Source organism: Vulpes lagopus, chromosome 3, assembly GCF_018345385.1.
Source record: "Vulpes lagopus strain Blue_001 chromosome 3, ASM1834538v1, whole genome shotgun sequence".
NCBI classification, from domain to species: Eukaryota; Metazoa; Chordata; class Mammalia; order Carnivora; family Canidae; genus Vulpes; species Vulpes lagopus.
The window spans coordinates 126,504,800-126,525,806 of record NC_054826.1 but is presented as its reverse complement, the minus strand read 5'-3'; the positions used below and the strand labels follow the sequence as shown (position 1 = coordinate 126,525,806).

The 21,007-nt window shown below is 43.9% G+C and overlaps 1 protein-coding gene across 1 annotated transcript in view; it reads right to left on the bottom strand.

Annotated features, from left to right (window-relative positions):
- LOC121486664 (CREB binding protein) overlaps positions 1-21,007 on the bottom strand; it is a 130,915-nt gene that overhangs the window by 71,003 nt on the left and 38,905 nt on the right. Inside the window, exon 3 of the mRNA XM_041747743.1 lies at positions 1,344-1,520. Coding sequence (XP_041603677.1) covers positions 1,344-1,520 — 177 coding nt within the window. The remainder of the gene's footprint in view (positions 1-1,343; positions 1,521-21,007) is intronic.

The following is a 21,007-nucleotide window of genomic DNA, read 5'->3' as shown; positions in this document are numbered from 1 at the left end:
CTACCCACCCCCCAATTCCCACAGCCTCAAACCTGTAACTACTACTGTATGCAATGTCAATGTCTTAGTTGTGACAACTGTACCAAAGGTTACATAAAATGCTAATATCAGGTGAAGTCAAGTGACAGATATATAGGAATTCTCCATGGTATCTTTATAGATAAAATAAAGAAAGAAAAGAAGTTTTAAAGGTTTTATTTATTTATTCATGAGAGACATGCAGAGAAAGGCAGAGACACAGGCAGAGGGAGAAGCAGGCTCCTTGCAGGGAGCCTGATGCAGGACTTGATCCCCCAACCCAGGATCACACCCTGAGCCAAAGGCAGACATTCATCCGCTGAGCCACCCTGGCGTCCCTAAGAAAAAGTTTTTTCAAATCAAATGACAAAAGAAAGATGATGCTTTTCTGAAAGTAATCCCTGGTTTTCTACTGAGCCTTTCTAATTTCTTTTAATTTTTTAAAAAAGATTTTATTTATTCATTTAAGAGACAGGATACAAACAGGAAACCCAATGTGGGGCTCGATCCCAGGACCTGGAGATCACGACCTGAGCCCAAGGCAGATGCTTAACCCTCTGAACTACCTAGGCGCCCCCTTCTGGACCTTTCTAAACTGCTACTGTACAACTATGTGGATAGCAAGCTGCAAAGGGCAGTTCCCCAGAAGCAAGCCTAGGGAAGATGACAGGTGGCCTTGACCGACCACCACAGGCACATCATATTTAGTCACTAAGTGTGCACAGAGAAATCTGACAAAAGAACACACCTCCCCCTCCTCAGTGTTTGGAATTTTAAGAGATTCCATTTTGCAGGGCAAAAGGAGCTATTTTCCCATCACTATCTTGGTTAGTTAGGCTAGGAGGTTCCAAGGCTAGTTCCTCTTTTTACAAGTGGGAGATCTCAGGAAGAAGAAACCTCTATCAAGGCAGGTATGACACCCTTGTCTCGCAGATGCACTACAGTCCTCGAAGATGAATGCCCTTCATTTATAACACAAATCGATGGGCTTCTTTGAATAGCCTCAACCACTAATAGGAAGCGTGAGAGAAGTCCAGCTCTCCACTGTTCCACTACTGAATCAAGACAGTGGCTGTAGTTCATGGCTGTGAACCTCCTCCTGCACAAAGGGAGCCAAGGAGGATTGTCTGAACCATCTCTATCTAGCCTCCGACTGCCAGCTCATCAAAGGAAATATAAACTCACCAAGAGTGCTACTCATAAGTATTTCTCTTTTCCTATCACCCACGACACACATCCAGCTGCAGATCTTCACAGGTAGCATGACACTCCACACGCCAAAGCACCCACTGGAGGCTGCAGCCTAAGAGCCAAGGGCAACTTACCATGTTTGGCACGTTGGTGACTGAAGCATTCTTGATGTCTGTAGGGAAGGGAGGCAAACTATTGACCATGCTCTGTTTGCTGGATAACTGGGGGTTCACGCCAGGGGCTCCCATTTGCTGCCCTCCAGTCTGACTAAAGGGTTGTCCAAATGGACTTGTGTTACCAGTCATTCCCATCTGAAACAGAAAGAGGCAACATGAGCTGTCATGACACAATCACATACAAAAGGAAGGGCCTCAGAAATGAGGCCCACTGAAGCAAAAATCGTTACTTCTTGTGAAACCTTTTCAATTATAAATTGAAGGTTCATTCATTTCCAATTTCATTTGGATTATGAACAGAGCCACTTGCTTCCATGGCTGCACATAAAGAAAGGGCAAGGGACAAAACAGCTGCTCCTGACAGCTCCACCCGCCCCTCCTCATAACCATCACCCAAGAACCAGTGCCTTTTCACCCTCACCCCAGCTGTATCCCTCACCCCAACACCCCCACACCTGACAGTGCAGCAATTAGTTAAGAAAATCATCTGGAAAACAAGAGCTTCCAGAATCACTGACAAAGGGGAACTCCTTAAATTTAATCCTGAACTACTCCCTGAGTAGTTTCTTTCAGGTTCCCCATTAGATTTAAACTTTGTTTCCTTTAATTCAAAATACACAGTGGGCATATTGACAAATAAATGATATAACCTCTGGGATTCACTTTAAAGTAGTCCCAGGAGGCAGGGGGTAGTGGCAAGAGAGAGGCCTAGATGAAAAGCAACCGGCCATATGTTGCTAACTCCTGATCAGGTGACAGGTGTGCAGGGGTTGTTATACTACCTTCTCTAATATCACAAGTCTGAGTGTTCCATTAAGTTTTTTGTTTTCGTTTTTAATTAGTGAAATAAAACATACAGTAGCTAAAGGCCAAGAACAGGAAGAAGGAGCTTGGAGCCATGCCCCTCTCCCACTCCGGCCTGTGCAGGAGTGGCCTGTGCAGGAGTAGCTCTAGCTCGGGAGGCCCGTTGCACACCCCACCCAACCTGCCACTCTGAAGGTACAGGAACTGGCTTCTTTCGTTGCCTGCCCCTGCTTTTCCTGAAAGTTCTAATATCCTACCTATTGCCTCAGGCTCACTCTACTTTTCTGGTGTTTTGGTGAGTGTGATGTTTGGAAACTGGGGGGGCGGGGGAGGGCAGGGTCCCCTGAGGGACGGCCCCCTAGGGAAGCACAGTCCCTACAATTGCAATCAAGGACCTGAGGCTCGGCTCTCCCCACTAACCTCACACGGGGACCCTGGCTGCAGCCCGAGGCCGTGGGGCCACCTCCCTTCGTTCCTCCCTCCTATGGACCCCTGACCTCACCTGTCAGAGGAGTGTCTTGAACAAGAAGAATTACATTATTTCTTTCAGCTCCAAGATTTTAGGTGCAAACCAACCAATGCTCACCACAGGCTAACCCTTAACAGCTGAAATGTCCACATAAAAACACAATAAAGACAAACTAGTAGAACCCAGATCTTGCCTCTGTGCAGGTTCATATGCGCAAGTAGCTTCTATGCCTGGCTCTCACATCTGACATTTTCACCTTTTTCAAAGTGAATACATTCGTTGCCACTTTTGCCCTATTTGCTTTCCTTGAGTATATGAAAACAAATTTAAATTCAATTGAACTTCAAATTCAACTCGAGTAACTGAAACAAAAAAAAAATTATTCTCAAAGCCCAATAATTAGGCTCAACTTTAAGTTCAGATGATTTAACCAAAGCGACACGGTAGCTCAGGAAATTTAACATAGTGGGCATTTCTGATTCTTGACTAGTTTCCTTCAGCTGTTATCTGAAACTCTGAAGAACTGAAGCAAGAACTATTTTCGAAAAATATGACCCCAAATTAACTCCATGCAATAATTATTTCTCTCAGAATTTGTTTTATTGTGCAAAATCAAACCCTGTTTTTAGTCGCCCAAAAATTTGCAGAAAAAAATATAGCTAGGATTTCTACTTCCTGGATTTCATCTAAAATTTCTCTACTTAGGGACCACCTGTGTCAGAAGGCCTGTGCACCATTCACGCATCTGTGAACTCATGCTGTCCTTGCAGTCAGCCAGGACTTCCTGACTGCCTGCCATGAGTCCTGCCCGGTTCTGAGCATGCGTAGACACAACTCTTCCACCTGTCACAGTACGCTCCTTTAGAGCCACCATGTTGACAGACAAGAAAATCAATGTTGTGGAAACTTCTAGCATCGACAAACCACAGTGGGAAGCATCTAGAGGGTGGGAAGAAGTAACTGTCCTCCTACTCACACTAACCACCTAAGGTCATCACCCCTTTGGTGCAGAGGGAAGTAAACATCAAGAGGCCACTGAACTCCCAAAGGAGTTCTGTGAGGCTCAAAGTTCACCCCACCTGTTCTATGAAATATGAAGCTATTTCTTCTGCAACTGCCTTGCAGGGTGAAAATGAGTTGGGTAGGTGGTCCAGTTAGTTGGGCACAATTTGTCTGGTGAGCCTCTGGGCAAAGCACTTTTTCTAGCTGGCTGAACCAAGTGTTTCAGAGTGTCTGATGCACTCTGACACATTTCTTGTCACTTTTTCTTTTCTTTTTTCTTTTTTTTAATTTTTATTTATTTATGGTAGTCACAGAGAGAGAGAGAGAGAGAAAGAGAGGCAGAGACATAGGCAGAGGGAGAAGCAGGCTCCATGCACTGGGAGCCCGACGTGGGATTCGATCCAGGGTCTCCAGGATCGCGCCCTGGGCCAAAGGCAGGTGCTAAACCGCTGCGCCACCCAGGGATCCCATCTTGTCACTTTTTCTTCATGACCATCCAATCAATAATGAAGGAAACTGTCTCAATGTGGTTTTGATCCACAAAGGGCAGGACAAGAACCAAGTTAAAGCCAAAGATCGCAGACGGCAGGTAAGCAATGCCCAGCTCCCTGGGGACTATACATTTAATAAGTAGGAGAAAGTGCCATCCTTAGCCTACGACAACACACACAACTCTAGAGATCAAGTGCAATGCGTCCAGGTTACCTGCGGGAGGCCAGGCTCAGCTCCCTTGGTCCAGAACCAGCCCCAGGCTGACCTTAACCAGTCAGAGTGAACAGGGAGACCAATGGCCAGTCCTACAAAGGGCTGCCGCCACCTATCTCCCCTGTCGTTGACTATCTCGACAGAACCTAATAGAACTGAAGGTTACTCTCCAGTCCTAGCCTATAGTTTGGGGTAGAAGCTGTTTGCTTCTAGAGATTTGTAAATTTCTGAATTCCTGTGCTATATTTATTCTCCTTTGATCAGACTGCATACATGTGGTCCCGAGTCTAGTGCTAACACATATTTTTAACACCAAGGCTCATAATGAAGTAGTAAAATCGAAGTGTCTAATTCCGATTAATAAACATCCACATATTTGTTCTAATTTCCCAACAGATACTTGATAACAATTTTGTAAACTTGGCTTTATTTGCAACTGAAGTTTATCAGGATCTGGCTTAAGGCTGTTAGAGAACTATCATGTAATCTTTTCAATAAAATTCAAAAGGCAGAACAGCAGAAATAGGCAACTGTTGAATTGATGATGAAAATCATATAACATGAATAAATTAAAGCCTATGGAATTAATATTTATACTCTGCCTCACTCAGCAACAGCCCACACAGGCTCACCCTGTTTTTCTGGAGCCGCTTTAAGCACTGAATTCAAGTTCAATCTCAACTAGGAAAAGTGGGCAAGTTAAATACCTAGAAAAAAGAGCTACCTCTCCCATAATGAAATCTTTTCTTTTTAAGATTTTATTTATGTATTTATTCATGATAGATACAGAGAGAAGGAGGGGGGGCAGAGACACAGGCAGAGGGAGAAGCAGGCTCCCTGCAGGGAGGTCGACGCAGAACTTGATCCCGGGACCCCAGGATCACGCCCTGGACTGAGGGGGCGCTAAACCGCTGAGCCACCCAGGGATCCCCTCCCATAATGATATCTAAATTAAATAATGCCTTACAGGTCTACCGCATCATTCCATGAGAAAACATTCTTATAACCAGGTGGATCACTCATATGAAACCCTACTCACTCTGTTGTCTGTGGCTCTCACTTCAAGGAGAGACTGAGACATGTAAATGGCAGTTCCTGCACAGGAACGCACAAACTAGGTAAGAAGGAAAGAAAATCCTGGTGTCAGATCCAGAGGCCTACCTGCCTTCAACCGCACAGGGATGCGGATTACTTATTTGCCGAAGCAGGTCTCTAAAGCATGAGATCCAAAGACAAAAATCTCTCTTTAGAGTTTAGTTTAAGAAAGCTGAACAATACCTACACTAGCCTTTATTATTGAAACAGTGTCTGAAGCAAATTGTAGTAACAGTGCCTGGCTCGTCAATCAAAACCTGAAGTCCTGAGCTGTCTGGCAAGCAGATGAGTGACAGCCATCCTCAGAAGAGGTACAGGGTAGATGTTGCTTCTCTTTCTACTGTGACAAACATGTACTACAGATATACTGTGCAAAGTATAGAAAACTACGTAAGTCTATGGCATTATCTGTCATAGTAATATTGATGACAGTCTACCCTCAATCTATCTTTGGCTTAACACTAGGATAAGGCTTGCCTTCCTGGAACATACATCTCTGTGTTCTCAGGCCCTAGCACATAGCGGGTGCTTATTTAGTATTTGGGGAAGGAACCAAATAAATGAATCCTCTAAGAGACTGCTGTATTACACAGCTGCTCAGAACAGAGACCCCAACATCAGCCCCGAAGGCAAGTGCAATCGAACTGGGGGCCAGTCACCACTGGCTAGAGGGGCACTGGGAACGGCAGCAGGAATGGTGTCCCCTTCTGCCCTCTAAATACCCATGAGAACCTCAGCTCCTAGCTGGAACAGACAGGCAGCCTGCTGACCCTGCTGAATTTCAGCACGATGAGACCATTCCCTCGGGAGCTGGTTTCAGAGGAGGATGATAGGAACTTCAGTTGATAGTTGCTCTGGGGAGCATCACAGTATACACAGGAGCCTGGCCTGGCTGTAAAACAGGTCCTCTGCACTACATCCACTGAGCCAGCAAAGCCTTGGCTTTGGTACAAGACTCCAGGCCATTTCCCCTTCCCACTGGTGCAACAAGACACTGATCTATCAGCCTCGGTGGTCACCAGTGGCTGCAAACAGCCTCCTCTGCTGACCACAGCATGTGGGGCAAATATTTACATTTTTTACTTGTGTCATGATATGACAACTATCAACTTATAGTAATAAAAAAAATAAGCTCTGGGCTCCCAAAAAACAGCAAGATTCTCTCCATTATACTAAGCCTAAGAACATCTTTACTACTCACCTAATCAAGTAAGGTAGTAAACAGAAAATCAAAGAACTAGGGGGGCTAAAAGAAAAATAACTCTGACAGAAATTTCCTCCCCAAAATAGGTTTCTACAGTAGGAGCAAGCCAAGTCTCCATGTTCTTGCTCCCTGGTAGCCCCAAAAAGTTAAGAATGCTCGCCCTCAGGGAAGGAAAGTACCCGCTGCCTATCCCTCTCAACTCTCAGGGAAGGGTAAGCTCTCCCCACAACTCACACACCCCTGCCACATTCAGGCATTTTCCAGTGGAAAGTCTCCTGTCTAAAGACATCAACCACTCATGTAATCAACCATCCTCACGAATGAACTCTCCCCAATTTTCATCTCCAAATATCCTCTTTCAACATACACTCTCAGGAAGGATCAGATCATAACCATTTATGAGCTAAAAGCTCAATGGGGACTTTGCTGTGTGACCAGCTAAGAATATCCGGAACAGGACAGAAGTGGAGGATGAACAGGGCTGGAGGAAAGTTGCTTCCACTGCATGATTTTACTCAGACTCAGCCAGGCCTTCAGAAATGCTTCAAGTGGCAACAAATGTGGAGTTTGATGTGGTTTCGATGAGACCACTAAACACGTTCTTTTTTTCAAAAGCTGAATTCTTCAGTAGTTTTCCCTGCACCTTGATACACACTTAAAACCACACTACACAGCACAGCAATCAGGAAGTACTGCTCTGGGGGGTATTAATGATGCTGCTGAGAAAATACACAGAAGGGAAACCCTCTGTGAGTGTGACCTTCATCAGTAAGCTTAGAAGGGACAACAGGACAGGTTAGAATTTTCCAGTGCAAGGGCTTCAAAGACCATTTGGTTAGAACTCACCCCTTTGTGGATGAGGGCGGGGGGGGGGGCGGACACAGAAAGCTGAGGAACATAGCGCATCAGCTAGAGAACTGACTGGCGCTCTCCACCACCTCCATGCTTAAACAGAACTGTGACTCCCCCCAGCTACACCTGCACTGGCATGTGACACTGATGGACAAGAAGGCTCAGTCCACAAAGCCAGCCCCATGCCTGTTTTGTGGCAATAAACATTAGCTACGTTTTATTGGAACATGGGTACCAGTAAGATTTCATTCAGACAGTCGGCAAGCTGTAGTTCAGTGTATGGACACTGGAGATATTTACCTGGTCTGAGGGTAGCTCTTTGATAAGGGTGAGCTGTGTGATCCCAGGTGATTTACTTACACCTCTCTGTGCCTTGGTTGTATTGTCTCTAAAACAGATATAACAGCACCTCCTCTCAGAGTTGAGAAAGGTTAAACAAACTCACAGATGTACAACATCTGAATGATGCAGTACTGCAGGTGCTGGCTAGGAAGGACACTGCTGTCGCTTGGTTTGGGGAGGAATGGTTTCACAATAGATAGGATTTCTTTCAGAAGTATGCTTAGGGTAATAAAGAAAATGAGTATTTTTCAGAGAATGTGTGATGGTGGGGAGTATTCAAACAGGTAGGATCAGAGGGAGAGGCCAGCTGGAGATATTGGCACTGGATTATGAGACATTTTCAGAGAAACATGAAATAAACTTGTGACAAACCCCATCTCATGCATTTGCCAATTGTAGCAATACTCATAATGGGCAACTATTTTCAGGCTGTCCTAGTAAACCACAAATATTTCCAGTTCTCACTTCAGATTGTTTTCTAGTATTAAAAACAATACTCAGAAAGCTCATTTCAAACTTAAGATATATCATGAACAATAACAATTTAACTTCAATGTACCTGAGGCCTAACCTTACTGGGCTGGAATTTAAACCAAAACCTGGAAGAATATGCCCACAAAGGAAAGAAACTGAGGGGCCTCCTGCTTGTAAGCTGGCCGTGACACAGCAACAAGTGTTCCATCCTGATGCAGCTTTGACCCAGCCCAACACGTTCACCAGCTTCAAGTGTCTAGCCTGTTCTGCACACGCTGGCAAACGCGTGAAGCCACAGATTCAGATAGGGTGTGTAAGACAATGCAATTTCATACACCATGAGCAAAAATTCACCAAATAATTTAAGAGCCAGAAGTATTCATTCTTTTCAATGACATAAAGAACCAGAACTAACCCAGAGTATGGCCATATCATCTGCAAAGCCAAAAGCATTTTCTCTTGGCAACCTACCATTGTTGGGAGAAAGCCAAGAAAAGCAGTTTTCATGGAAAGACATGGCTGCATTGCATTCAGTTGTCTTGCTATCACCCGCTTGCTCTTGGAATCCTTCCAGTACCTCAACTTGGCAAATAATGAGTAAGTAGAAATATGCAACAGATCGCAACACCAAAGACACCACCTGGCTTGTGCAGTCACCTGGAGCAAGAGAACTGGGCTGGAGACCCTGGACACACAAGCAGCCTGGCCCACCTCACTGGACTCGACTCTTACAATGCCGCCACCCCGGAAATTATTCAGGGCAATCCACAGCTCCTGAGACTGGACACTTCCCTTAGACCAATAAATCACAACTGGAAGACCGATAAGAGTATTTAGCGACTCTCATGGTGTCTCACTTAGATGATGTATGACCAGAATGTCACTTAGAAACAATAATGGAAACTGCTAAAAAGAAGGTGATGGGACACCAAATCACTGCCAAGGCTTCAGGCCTGGGGCCTCATCTGTATTCACCCAGATTTCACTCTAGAAGCTTCTAGCAACAAAACCAGTACCTTGACGCAGTTGGGTCTACTTTGGCATGTCACAGCAGTTAAGACACACCAGTTCTCCAGGGTGTAGTCCCTGGCAAAAGCACCAGGCCAAGGTCAGTGGGAGATTGTCTGCAATCCTGGTTCTGTACTAATTAGCTGTGTGACTAGGACAAACCTCTTGTCCCTCTAAGTCTTAATTCTCCTCGGCAGTAAAACATGAAGCATTCATATGACCACTAGGTGATCTTTTTTTTTTTTTTTTTTTTTTTTATTTATTTATGATAGTCACAGAGAGAGAGAGAGAGAGAGAGAGAGAGGCAGAGACACAGGCAGAGGGAGAAGCAGGCTCCATGCACCGGGAGCTCGATGTGGGATTCGATCCTGGGTCTCCAGGATCGTGCCCTGGGCCAAAGGCAGGCGCCAAACTGCTGCGCCACCCAGGGATCCCATCCACTAGGTGATCTTTAAAGTTCCTTCTGAGCCTAAATCCAGTGACTTTTTTGATTTAAAAAAAATCAGCACTTGAATCTCATGAGGTCCACACTCCTAGAAGGCCCAGCTATTTACAGTGAGTGACTGACAATCAGGAGACTCAGACTAACAGAGCCAAACGCCAGGCCCTGGGGCAGGAGGACCTCCCAAGGTAATGTTCCTGTCTTCCAATCCTGTGGAGTGGCCAGTGGCCTGTCCAGAATATTGGGGGTCTCCCATCTACACTGCACAGGGCCCAGGTTTTCCACAGCTCTGTGCCCTTCTCACTATCCCAGAGTATGTCACAGGCTCAACAATCCCAGGTGAGGGCAATGAAACTGCAATCAATTCCTTCCCCTAACCATCTTCTTAGGTAGAAAAGCAGCCTCTTTAGGATTGAGTACTCTTTGCAAGCAAAATAAAGCCCAGGGTAGCCCACAGCAACCATGGAGATAGAAGAGAAAGGAGGATAAGATGATAAAATAAGAAAAGAGGGGGAAAAAAAGCATTTTGTTTTACAAAGAGCAAACCTTGATGAATTTTATTTATTTATTTATTTTTTATTTTTTTATTTTTTAGAATTTTATTTTATTTTATTTTATTTATGATAGTCACAGAGAGAGAGAGGCAGAGACACAGGCAGAGGGAGGAGAAGCAGGCTCCATGCACCGGGAGCCCGACGGGATCGAATCCCACGTCGCGCCCTGGGCCAACGGAAGGTGCCAAACCGCTGCGCCACCCAGGGATCCCCTTGATGAATTTTAATTCACATTGCGGCTCAGCTGCAGCACAATGGAATAGCGATGCAGGCTTTCAGTAACCTACTAGGTGACCCCAGCCTTTACCCCAAGCCCTCTGCAGGGAGCACTCTTCTGCAGGTATTTACTGTCCCCTCAAAAAGTGAGGAAACAGAACACACAGAGAGAACAACAGAGGAACAAGGCAATGTCCACACAGGGAAGGACAGGTAAAGATGGGACTGAACACACAAAGGTGGCTTTGGGGAAGGAAGTCCATGATTATTATATTAAAGAAGAAAGAAAGCTGACATTTCAGAAAATTATGTTCCTCTTCTACCTTGGGGCAGGAAAACAACATATTCTTCAAACAGCCAGGGTGGAGGCTAGCTCTCAGAGGCAGACAGAGGACAAAGACCTGGAGCTTCCTGTGGCCTCCTCCTGCTCATCCTATGAAATGCCACAAATCTCAAATCATGAAACACACTCAGAGACATAGTACTGTTTCACACACACACACACACACACACACACACACACACACACACACACGTGCCTCTACTTCTAACCAAACACTGGGTTGTGAAAATGCTAACAAAATATGCTCAGTATAGTAAAGTGTTTCCAGTCATCCTCACTAGTGATCCTGCTGAGGAGGTGGAGCAGGGCCTTTAAGGACGCCCAGAGTCATCTCTGTGCTCCACAGACTCTGCATCGTGGTCACAAATGAAGTACGTGAAAGCACTTGGAAAAGTATGAAGTAGGTGTAAGGCAGTGGTGCCACTATACATAAAACTCTTCTTTCACTATTAAAAACTCACTCATTTCTGAGGAGAGATAAATGTTCCTTGCATAATACTTCTTAACAAAAGGATACAAAACACATAAACTCTAACAGGTGTGTGTCTGTGTGCTGTGCACAAATACACAGCAAGGAGAACACATTTTTCTCTTCTCTTCTCTCTTCCTTTCTCTTCTTTTCTGTGACTCTAGGCCCAGCATGGGCTTAAATTCATGACCCAGAGGATCAAGAGTCACTGGCTCTACCAACTGAGTCAGCCAGGCATCCTGAACACCAACATATTTAATAGTGGTAACTCTAGAGCGTTTACAGGTGGTTATTTATTTATTTAGACAGAGAGAGCGTGCACGCGTGCAAAAGTATGAGGAGGGGCAGAGGGATAAGCTCACGTCGTGCTGAGCAGGGAGCCCAATGTGGGGCTCAATTCCAGGGCCCTGTGATCATGACCTGAGCTGAAGGCAGACGCAGACGGTTAACCGACTTGAGCCACCCGGATGCCCCAGGTTTACAGGCGACTTTTATAAGTTTCTTTTAAATGTTTTCTATATTATTCAAATTCTCTATACAAGGCATTATTTTATAAGGAGAAAACTTTTTTACTTTTGTATTTTTTAAGATTTAGTTATTTATTGATGAGAGACACAGAGAGGCAGAACACAAGCAGGCTCCCTCCAGGGAGCCTGAAGTGGGACTTGATCCTAGGACCCCTGGATCATGACCCGAGCCAAAGGAAGACGTTCAACCACTGAGCCACTCAGGTACCCTGAAAAGTTTTTTTTTAAAGATTTTATTTATTTAAATAAATAAATAAATAAATCAAATCATGAAATACAGATACAGAGAGAGTATCAGACAGAGATACAGAGAGAGGCAGAGACACAGGCAGAGGGAGAAGCAGGCTCCATGCAGGAGCCTGATGTGGGACTCGATCCCGGGTCTCCAGGATCCCACCCTGGACTGAAGGCAGCGCACTAAACCGCTGAGCCACCGGGGCTGCCCTGAAAAGTTGTTTTTTAAAGCTATCCTCTACTCAAACATTCTGACTACCCATAATGATAAGATGGCCCATTGTGTGGCTGCACATCTATATTTAAAATATTAATTTAAGCTGTCATCAGACACTGAATAAAACTAGGTAGATCAAACTGATTATGACTGCCAGAGATTACTCTTGGGTGGTAATTTAATCAAATTCATCCTGGTTATAACATGGCTATAAGTTGTCACACTCTGCTCTAATGGATTATGGATGTGGCCAGAAAAAGCCTGAACAAGGTGCTTAGCCACTCAGCCATGTCCAACACTCTCTGCAAAGAAGGCTGGAAGAAGGGAAATGAGAAATACAGTCATCATCCAATCAGGATATAAAAAGCTGCAAACAGCTCCAGTGGCTTACATTTATCAACTTGGAAACTGAAGAGTTGGCTCTTGGTACAACAAAGGCACAATTATCCTGTTATCTGTACTCTGGTTTTTAATTCAGGCAGTCAGGGATACCGTTCCATTCAAATTTATGTGGTACCTGAGCTTTGGAGAGAAACAGGCAGTATCTACCAGAATGTGTTTGGTTTCCAGGTTTAGATAGCAAGGTGCATTTATAAACGGAAGGTACCTACTTAAGGAGGAGACAATCCAGCAGCTATCCTGTCTGCCCGCTCCCACTAAAGCCCATCCGCATCCTTACCTCTGAGCAGTGATGCTCTGATCTTTGTGACAGTGGTATCTGAAAAGGCTGTAGCAATATGCATGCTTACTGACCATGAGGGTGATGTTTCTTAAGCATCTTCCAGGAGGAAGACACTATGGGGGCAGTGGAAGTGCACAGCATGCAAGGCCATTTCCTTCCAAGCCCAAGGAGAGACACAAGCTACAAGGAAACCAGATGAGCAGGTAAGCGGCTGGCATTGACATGGAATGCTAGGTGCAGTGTGAAGAGGGAAAAGAGGTCCTGACCCAGGAGACAGACAAATGGCTCAAGAGGTCACACCTGAGCTGGGCCGTAAGGGGGGACTAAACAGTAACACTGATATCCAAATGTGGGAGCTACTGTTCTGTATTATTGTCAACGAGAAAACCTGTCAGCAAGGGGTCTGAGTATCCACAAGGCCTAGAAAAGCTTTCATTCTTGCAGTTTCAAAGTCTACCTCTACTCACACATCCACAACAATAGGACTAGATGACCAGCCATCTGGCTGGGAGTGAACTGACAGATCTAAGGTATTAATTAAAATGAGCATGGGAGACTGGCAAAAGCCAGGGTAAGGTGGTTATTAATGCTGATGATCACTCATCAAAGCTAAGCACTGTCTCAGAAGAGCATCATTCGCAACACCCACAATGGGGGAAGAAAGCTGCGGTGAGCCCTCCAATCAGATCCCTACAGACTCCATCCCAGAGTCACAGCCGGGCATCCTCAGGACACTCCCATCTCCACACACCTGTCCTTCGAGGAGCCCACAGGAAGCAGAAGCACACCTAGGCACAGCCACACCCTGACAACTTTCAGTACAAAGGCCAAGTGGGCTTGCGCCTCCTATTCCACAGTAAATCTCTAAACAAAATGTGCCAGGTTTTCAGGGGAGAAAGGGTGCCCTGGACCCTCCCTCCCCTTGGTCTGTTCCTTAGCTCCCTGCCCCGAGTCTGGCTGCTCCCTGCTGAGATCACACACCCTTGCAAGTCAAGCACCCAGGGCTGCTCAGACTTCCTGACTTCCTGTTACTGACTTACGTGGGCAAGCACCTAGGAAGAGGATCTGGAAACCACAAAGCAGTGTGCAACCTGGAGGTGGCTTTAAGATTTCTTCCCAAAACCAGAGCACAGAAAATCTTTGGCATCAGAAGGGATTCTCCACAGTGAACATATTTCCTACAATATTGAAGAATAGATAGGCATGTACGCTAACCGTAACAATTTACCAAGTCAGTAATTTCAAGACTATGTTTGAAATTGGCATTTCCTAGTATTGTCTATCTATTGTCTTGTTCCAGGATTTAACATGGCTTGTTTTCCAGTTCATTCTGCATATACTTGGCAGAAAAACATTGAATGTATTGAATAACACAGCTCACTACTGGGGGCACAAAGTTCCCACTCAGTGATAACACGGCAACCACTGCAATAAGGTCACTTCAGATTACGGGCTGTTTTGAAAAGCCACAAACCAAAGTGCCACATTCTCATCCTAAAATATACAATAATATGCACGACGTATATATACAGAACTATGGCCTTGGAATTACAATCCACTGCTAATTATTTACATCTTCTGAATAGACAATGTCAACATTCAATTCAAAGCCCTGATGAGGTGCTGTTTAAAGCACTCTGGACACTTGCCTCGTTAGAACATTCAGGAAAGGTGTGCACTCTTCAGCAGACACCTGCCCCTGTGAAAGAGAACTTCTTCCCACACAGAATATATTATATCAAGCAAATCAAAGATGATCAAAGATGCTTGGGGAAGAACTCCATTTATAACAGAGTACATACTTCCCCTCCCCCACCTGCCAATTATGTCATCTGGCTTTAATTATTTATTAGAAGTACAATTAACATACAATGTTACATTAGTTTCAGGGGTACAACATATTAATTCAATTCCATCCATTTTCCTACTCATTCTCTTACGCTCACCTACCATGGTAAGTGCAGTCACCAGCTGGGACTATACAACATTCTCAAGATGTTGCTGACAATATTCCCTATTTATTTTGATTTATTTATTTTATAACTGTATGTTTGTATCTCTTAATCCTCTTTACCTACTTCACCTACCCCCCTACTAACCTCCCCTCTGGCAATCAGCAGTTCATTATATTTAAGGGTCTGCTTTTGTAGTTTTTTTATATTCCACATATAAGTGACATCACATGGTATTTGCCTTACTCTGATTTGTTTTACTTAGCATAATACCGTCCAGGTCCATCCATGTTGTTGTAAATGGCAAGACTGCATTCTTTTTTTATGGTCAAATAATATTCCACTGACCACGTACACATATACATACGCACTCACATTTTTTCTTAACCCATTCATCTATTGATGGGCACCTGGACTGCTTATGATTGAGTACATCTTTATTTAAAAATTACTAAGACAGGGCAGCCTGGATGGCTCAGCGGTTTAGCGCCGCCTTCAGCCCAGGGCCTGATCCTGGAGACCCGGGATCGAGTCCCATGCTGGGCTCCCTGCATGGAGCCTGCTCCTCCCTCTGCCTGTGTCTCTGCCTCTCTCTGTGTCTCTCATGAATAAATGAAACCTTAAAAAAAAATTACTAAGACAAAACCTCTGGTTTCTATGGTCTAGTCATGCTCACTAGTTGACTCTCTCATAGGAGGAAGTTTTCTGGTTGCATGGACCTTCAGAAGTTTGCATCAACAATACAGAAAAATTGTAGTAGAAAAAAATACAAGGCAGAATTTAAAATCATATGAACAGAAGTTAATAAAATCAATCAGGGCAGCCTGGGTGGCTCAGTGGTTTAGCGCCACCTTCAGCCCAGGGCCTGATCCGGGAGACCCTGGATTGAGTCCCACATCAGGCTCCCTGCATGGAGCCTGCTTCTCCCTCTGCCTCTCTCTTTCTCTGTGTCTCTCATGAATAAATAAATATTTTTTAAAAAATGAATCAAATCTATATGTATTCATTTTTAATAATACCAAATATTTTTTTAAGTAATGTCTACAACCAACGTGGGACTTGAACTCACAAGCCCAAAATCAAGAGTCACACGCTCTACTGACTGAACCAGTCAGGCAGAGGGGCCTAGGGGCCTAGACAATTAGATTTTTAATGTTAAATTTGATTTTAAAAAACAATGATAGGGATCCCTGGGTGGCGCAGCGGTTTGGCGCCTGCCTTTGGCCCGGGGCGCGATCCTGGAGACCCGGGATCGAATCCCACGTCGGGCTCCCGGTGCATGGAGCCCGCTTCTCCCTCTGCCTATGTCTCTGCTTCTCTCTCTCTCACTGTGTGCCTATCATAAATAAATAAAATTTAAAAAAAAAAAAAAAAAAAACAATGATAAAGAGACAAATCTCCCATGCAGATGTATTTCAAATACATTATGTAGACACTCCAGCAGAAGGAAGGTAGGCACAATCCCTTCCCCTTAAGTGTGGGCTATGTCCAGTGACTTCCTTCAAAAGAGGGCAGGAAAGAAGGGGGAAGATGGGAGAACACTACGGAGAGACACCTGGTACACATGATCTCAGCCAGGTGATCCAGGGCAACACTGGCCATAATGATAATGATAAGCCATGCTGACAGTTCAGTACGCACCCCTGATAGGATAAAAATAGCACTTTGTCTCTACAGTTTTCCTTCAGTTGCCCCAAAGCCCATAACCTAGTCTTATGGGAAAACATCAGAAAAACCCCAGTAAAGGAACACCCTAATTGTCAAGGTCATTAAAAACAAGTAAAGTCTGAGAAAATGTCACAGCCAAGAGGAGAGAGCCTAAGAAGACATGACATATGTAATGTGGTGTCCTGGATGGGATCCTAACTAAAATAAAAAGAGGACATTAGGGGAAAATTAAGGAAATCTGTATAGATTTTGGTTAGTAATAGTGATATATCAATACTGGTTCACAAACTGTGACAAATACATCATATTCATAGATTTTAATAATGGGGAAACAGTATAATTGGTGGGCAGGAGAAGGAAGATATGGGGATCTTCTGTACTCCTCTAATTTTTCTGTAAATCTAAAACTGTTCTAAAAAAATAAGTGTACTTTAAAAATGAAGATAGTCTGATAAATACCAACATGTATTAATTCTAATGGAAGCATACAGCATTGATTTCATTATTCTGTGTTCTTTTGTGTTTTGAAAATTTTAAAAAACCTGAAAGTCACAATTCAAACTTTTCTTTGCTACAGTACTATTGTAAAAAAAAAAAAAAAAAAAATTAAGAGGCAAGATCACTGTTAAAAATCATGTTTGAAGGAATTAGGGATCCCTGGGTGGCGCAGCGCTTTGGCGCCTGCCTTTGGCCCAGGGCGCGATCCTGGAGACCCGGGATCGAATCCCACGTCGGGCTCCCGGTGCATGGAGCCTGCTTCTCCCTCTGCCTATGTCTCTGCCTCTCTCTCTCTCTCTCTCTCTCTGTATGACTCTCATAAATAAATAATAAAAAAATTAAAAAAAAAATCATGTTTGAAGGAATTAAATTTGTGCTGGCCTCCTGCACGTAAGGTAAACACCACACATTTTCACCAGCCAGAAAAGTTGACTTCTTCCTGGGTCTTGCTTACAAAACTTGCTTGGCTGAGTTATATTTCAAACTGAGAGCCACAGCCCCATCAAAACACAGGCAAGGCTCACAACATACATGGGTGTGTTTCTATAAAGTATAAGCAGAAAATCCTTTCAGGACAAAAAAATGCTCCTGGGAAACTAAGACTTTCTCTCCAAGTTCTTTGTTCTACACATTTTATAGACGGGGGAAACCTGATACATATACAGAAAATTAGGTACTACGCACTTCCCCACCAATCTTGAATCTTGCTGTCTTATAGACAAAATGGTACAGTAAACTACAGACTGAAGTCAGACACGAACAAGCTGTACGTCAAAGTCGGCTACTTTCTAGCACATGTCATCTTGAATAATTTCCTGGGAGGCAAGAAAGTGGCTCAGAGTATTTTGTTCCATGTGTCAAACAGGTAAGGCACCCAGCTCACACGGCTATCAAGTGCAAGATGAAGTGAGATCATGCCGTCAACTCCCAGCACAGTGGCCACCCAAGAATTGTCACTCTTTACCTGTTCTCTTACCATAACTTACCAAGAGTAAATACAGTAATTGTTATCCTTGTTCATAATAGGATCATACTGAAATGTTATGTTATAGTCATTTTATAATTCTAAAAAATGCCAGAAGTATTACATAGTAATCAACATAAAAACCCTAAATGTTTTAACTTGGTGACAGATGGACAGCAAATTACTGTCTACAGTAAATGTGATTCTTTCCAAAATATTGCAGAAACATTTTGAAGAAGTGAATCCTTGAAGTCATGCTTTAGACCCATTTACATAAGGAATGGTAGGTTTAGCACATCCCGACTTTCTACACTGAGCAAAGAAGGATATGATAGATACCTTTTGAAGTGTGATATGTCTAAGCACCAATTTCTTTTGTGTGTGTGTGTGTGTGTGTGTGTGTGTTTTAAGTAGGCTCTGTGCCCAGTGTGGAGTCCAAAACGGGGCTTGAACTCTCATGACCCAAAATCAAGACCTGAGCTGAGATTAAGAGTCAGACGCTTAACCCACTGAGTCACCCAGGCACCCCCATTCCAAAATTCTAATGTATGCTCACATCATTGAGGTGGAGAGGTCTCCTAGGGCCACAGTACTAGCCCCTTATAGAGCTGATGACAGAAGCAGACTCACAGAGGATCCCTGGGTGGCTCAGCGGTTTAGCGACTGCCTTCGGCCCAGGGCGTGATTCTGGAGTCCCGGGATCGAGTCCCACACGTCGGGCTCCTTGCATGGAGCCTGCTTCTCCCTCTGCCTGTGTCTCTGCCTCTGTGTGTGTCTCTCACGAATAAATAAAATCTTAAAAAAAAAAAAAGCAGACTCACAGTGCCCTATACCAGACCTCCAAATTAGAATTTGCATCTTAACAAGATCCCCAGGTGATCCCTAAGTCCTTAACGTTTAGGAAGCACTGCTCAAATCTATGCTGAAGTCTGACGGGTGGGTGCATGTCCAGGCTTGAGAACAGTTCCTAAAATGTCTATACTGGTGGAAATGCACTTGAGAGGAATAAAAGGAACAGAGGCTTCACACAGACCCCCGGTTTGAATACTATGCCACCTCTCCTAACTGGGACCCTAAGTAAAATGTTTGATTTTGAATTCTAAATTTTTCAGTTACAGGGTAACATTAAAGCTTAGGTACAATCATGTTTCAAACTTCCTGGTAATCTGCTGCTTTCTCCTGCCACAAAGAGGAAGCCTGTCACTCCAGGCCATCTTAGGCTGCATGTCTGCCTGAGGAGAGGCAGGCCTGAGGGTCAGCCTCACAGCGTCAGAGACCCCAGCCCCCGAAATTCCATTTGTTCCCAACTTGCCCTTGTCAGGCAAGTTCCCAATCAAGAAACCACAGGCAACAGAGAGCAGGTCCAGGGAAGAGCCTAAGAGAACCTGCAGTCTGCACAGGAGCTGGGCAGGGCTGAAGCTGAAGGCAGTGCAAGAGCCCTGAACACCTCAGTGAATAATGTGGGTTGTGAATGTGAATGCTCAGGTGTGCATGACTACCAAGGAATTATGCACGGAACAGATAGCGGAGGCAACATAGTGCTGGAGACACAGAAATTATGACCAGCCAGAACTTTAAGACTTTGCTCGAAATCCCAGATATGAAGCTGAGACCACCACCCACCCCCATGCTGACCTGCCACTAAAGACCATGCCTAAGGAGCAGGGCTCCTTAAGACCTGCCTTAAGAAAGTTTAAAAACAAATCTTGAAAGGTTCAAACTGGTCTGTGAGTACAACATCTTCTAGAACAAACTCAAAACTCTCTAAAGGGAGACAACAAAACTCATCAACAACATATTCACAATGTCCACTACATAGTCAAAAATTACTGAATATACAAAGAGGTAGGAAAATGTGACCCACAATCAGAAATTATACATATAAACAAACAAAAGACCACAAATGAAAAATCAGCCTTCAAAAGGAGGACAGGAAAGAAAGAAAGAAAGAAAGAAAGAAAGAAAGAAAGAAAGAAAGAAAGAGAAAAAAGGAACAAAACACAGAAGGGACAAATAGTAAACAAATAGCAAGATGGGGACCTAAATCCAACTATATCAACATTTGCTGTAAATAAACCAAACATTGAGACACCTGGGTGGCTCGGTGGTTAAACATCTGCTTTTGGCTCAGGTTGTGATCTCAGGGTCCTGAGACCGAGTCCCGCAAGGGACTCCCTGCAGAGAGCTTAATTCTCTCTCTGCCTATATGTCTCTGCCTCGCTCTGTGTCTCTCATGAATAAATAAGTAAAATCTTTAAAAAATAAGATTAAATAATTTAAAAAATAAACACTCCAAGATTAAGACTGTCAGAATTAAAAAGAGGTTCCAACCATATGCTCTTTACAAGAGATGGACTTTACTATTATTTTATTTATTTTTTAGAAAGAATCTCAAGCAGGCTCCATGCCCAATGCAGAGCCCAATATAGGGCTCAATCTCAAGACCCTGAGTTTATTACCTGAGCTGCAATCAAGAGTCAGATGCTTAACCAATTGAGACACTCAGGTATCCCTTATTTTTTTATTTTAAAGATTTTATTTTTAAGTAATCTCTACACCCCACGTGGAGCTGAAACTCACAATCCTGAGATCAAGAGTCACATACTCCACTGACTGAGTCAGCCAGGTGCCCCGTGGACTTTGTAAGACGTAAGAGTTAAAAAAACAACAACAACAAAAAAACCTTGCAAATATTAATCATAAAAAAGTAGAAGTGGCTATGTTAAGTAGATTTCAAGACAAAGGATATTAACAGAAATAAAGAACATTTAGAATGATAGAAGGCTCAACTTATCAGCTAGACAGAATAATCCAAAATGTATATTCGTCTAATGAAAGGGCTTCAAAACACAGGAAGTAAGCAGTCAGATTTCATTCTAAAGGAAAAATAAACAAATCTAT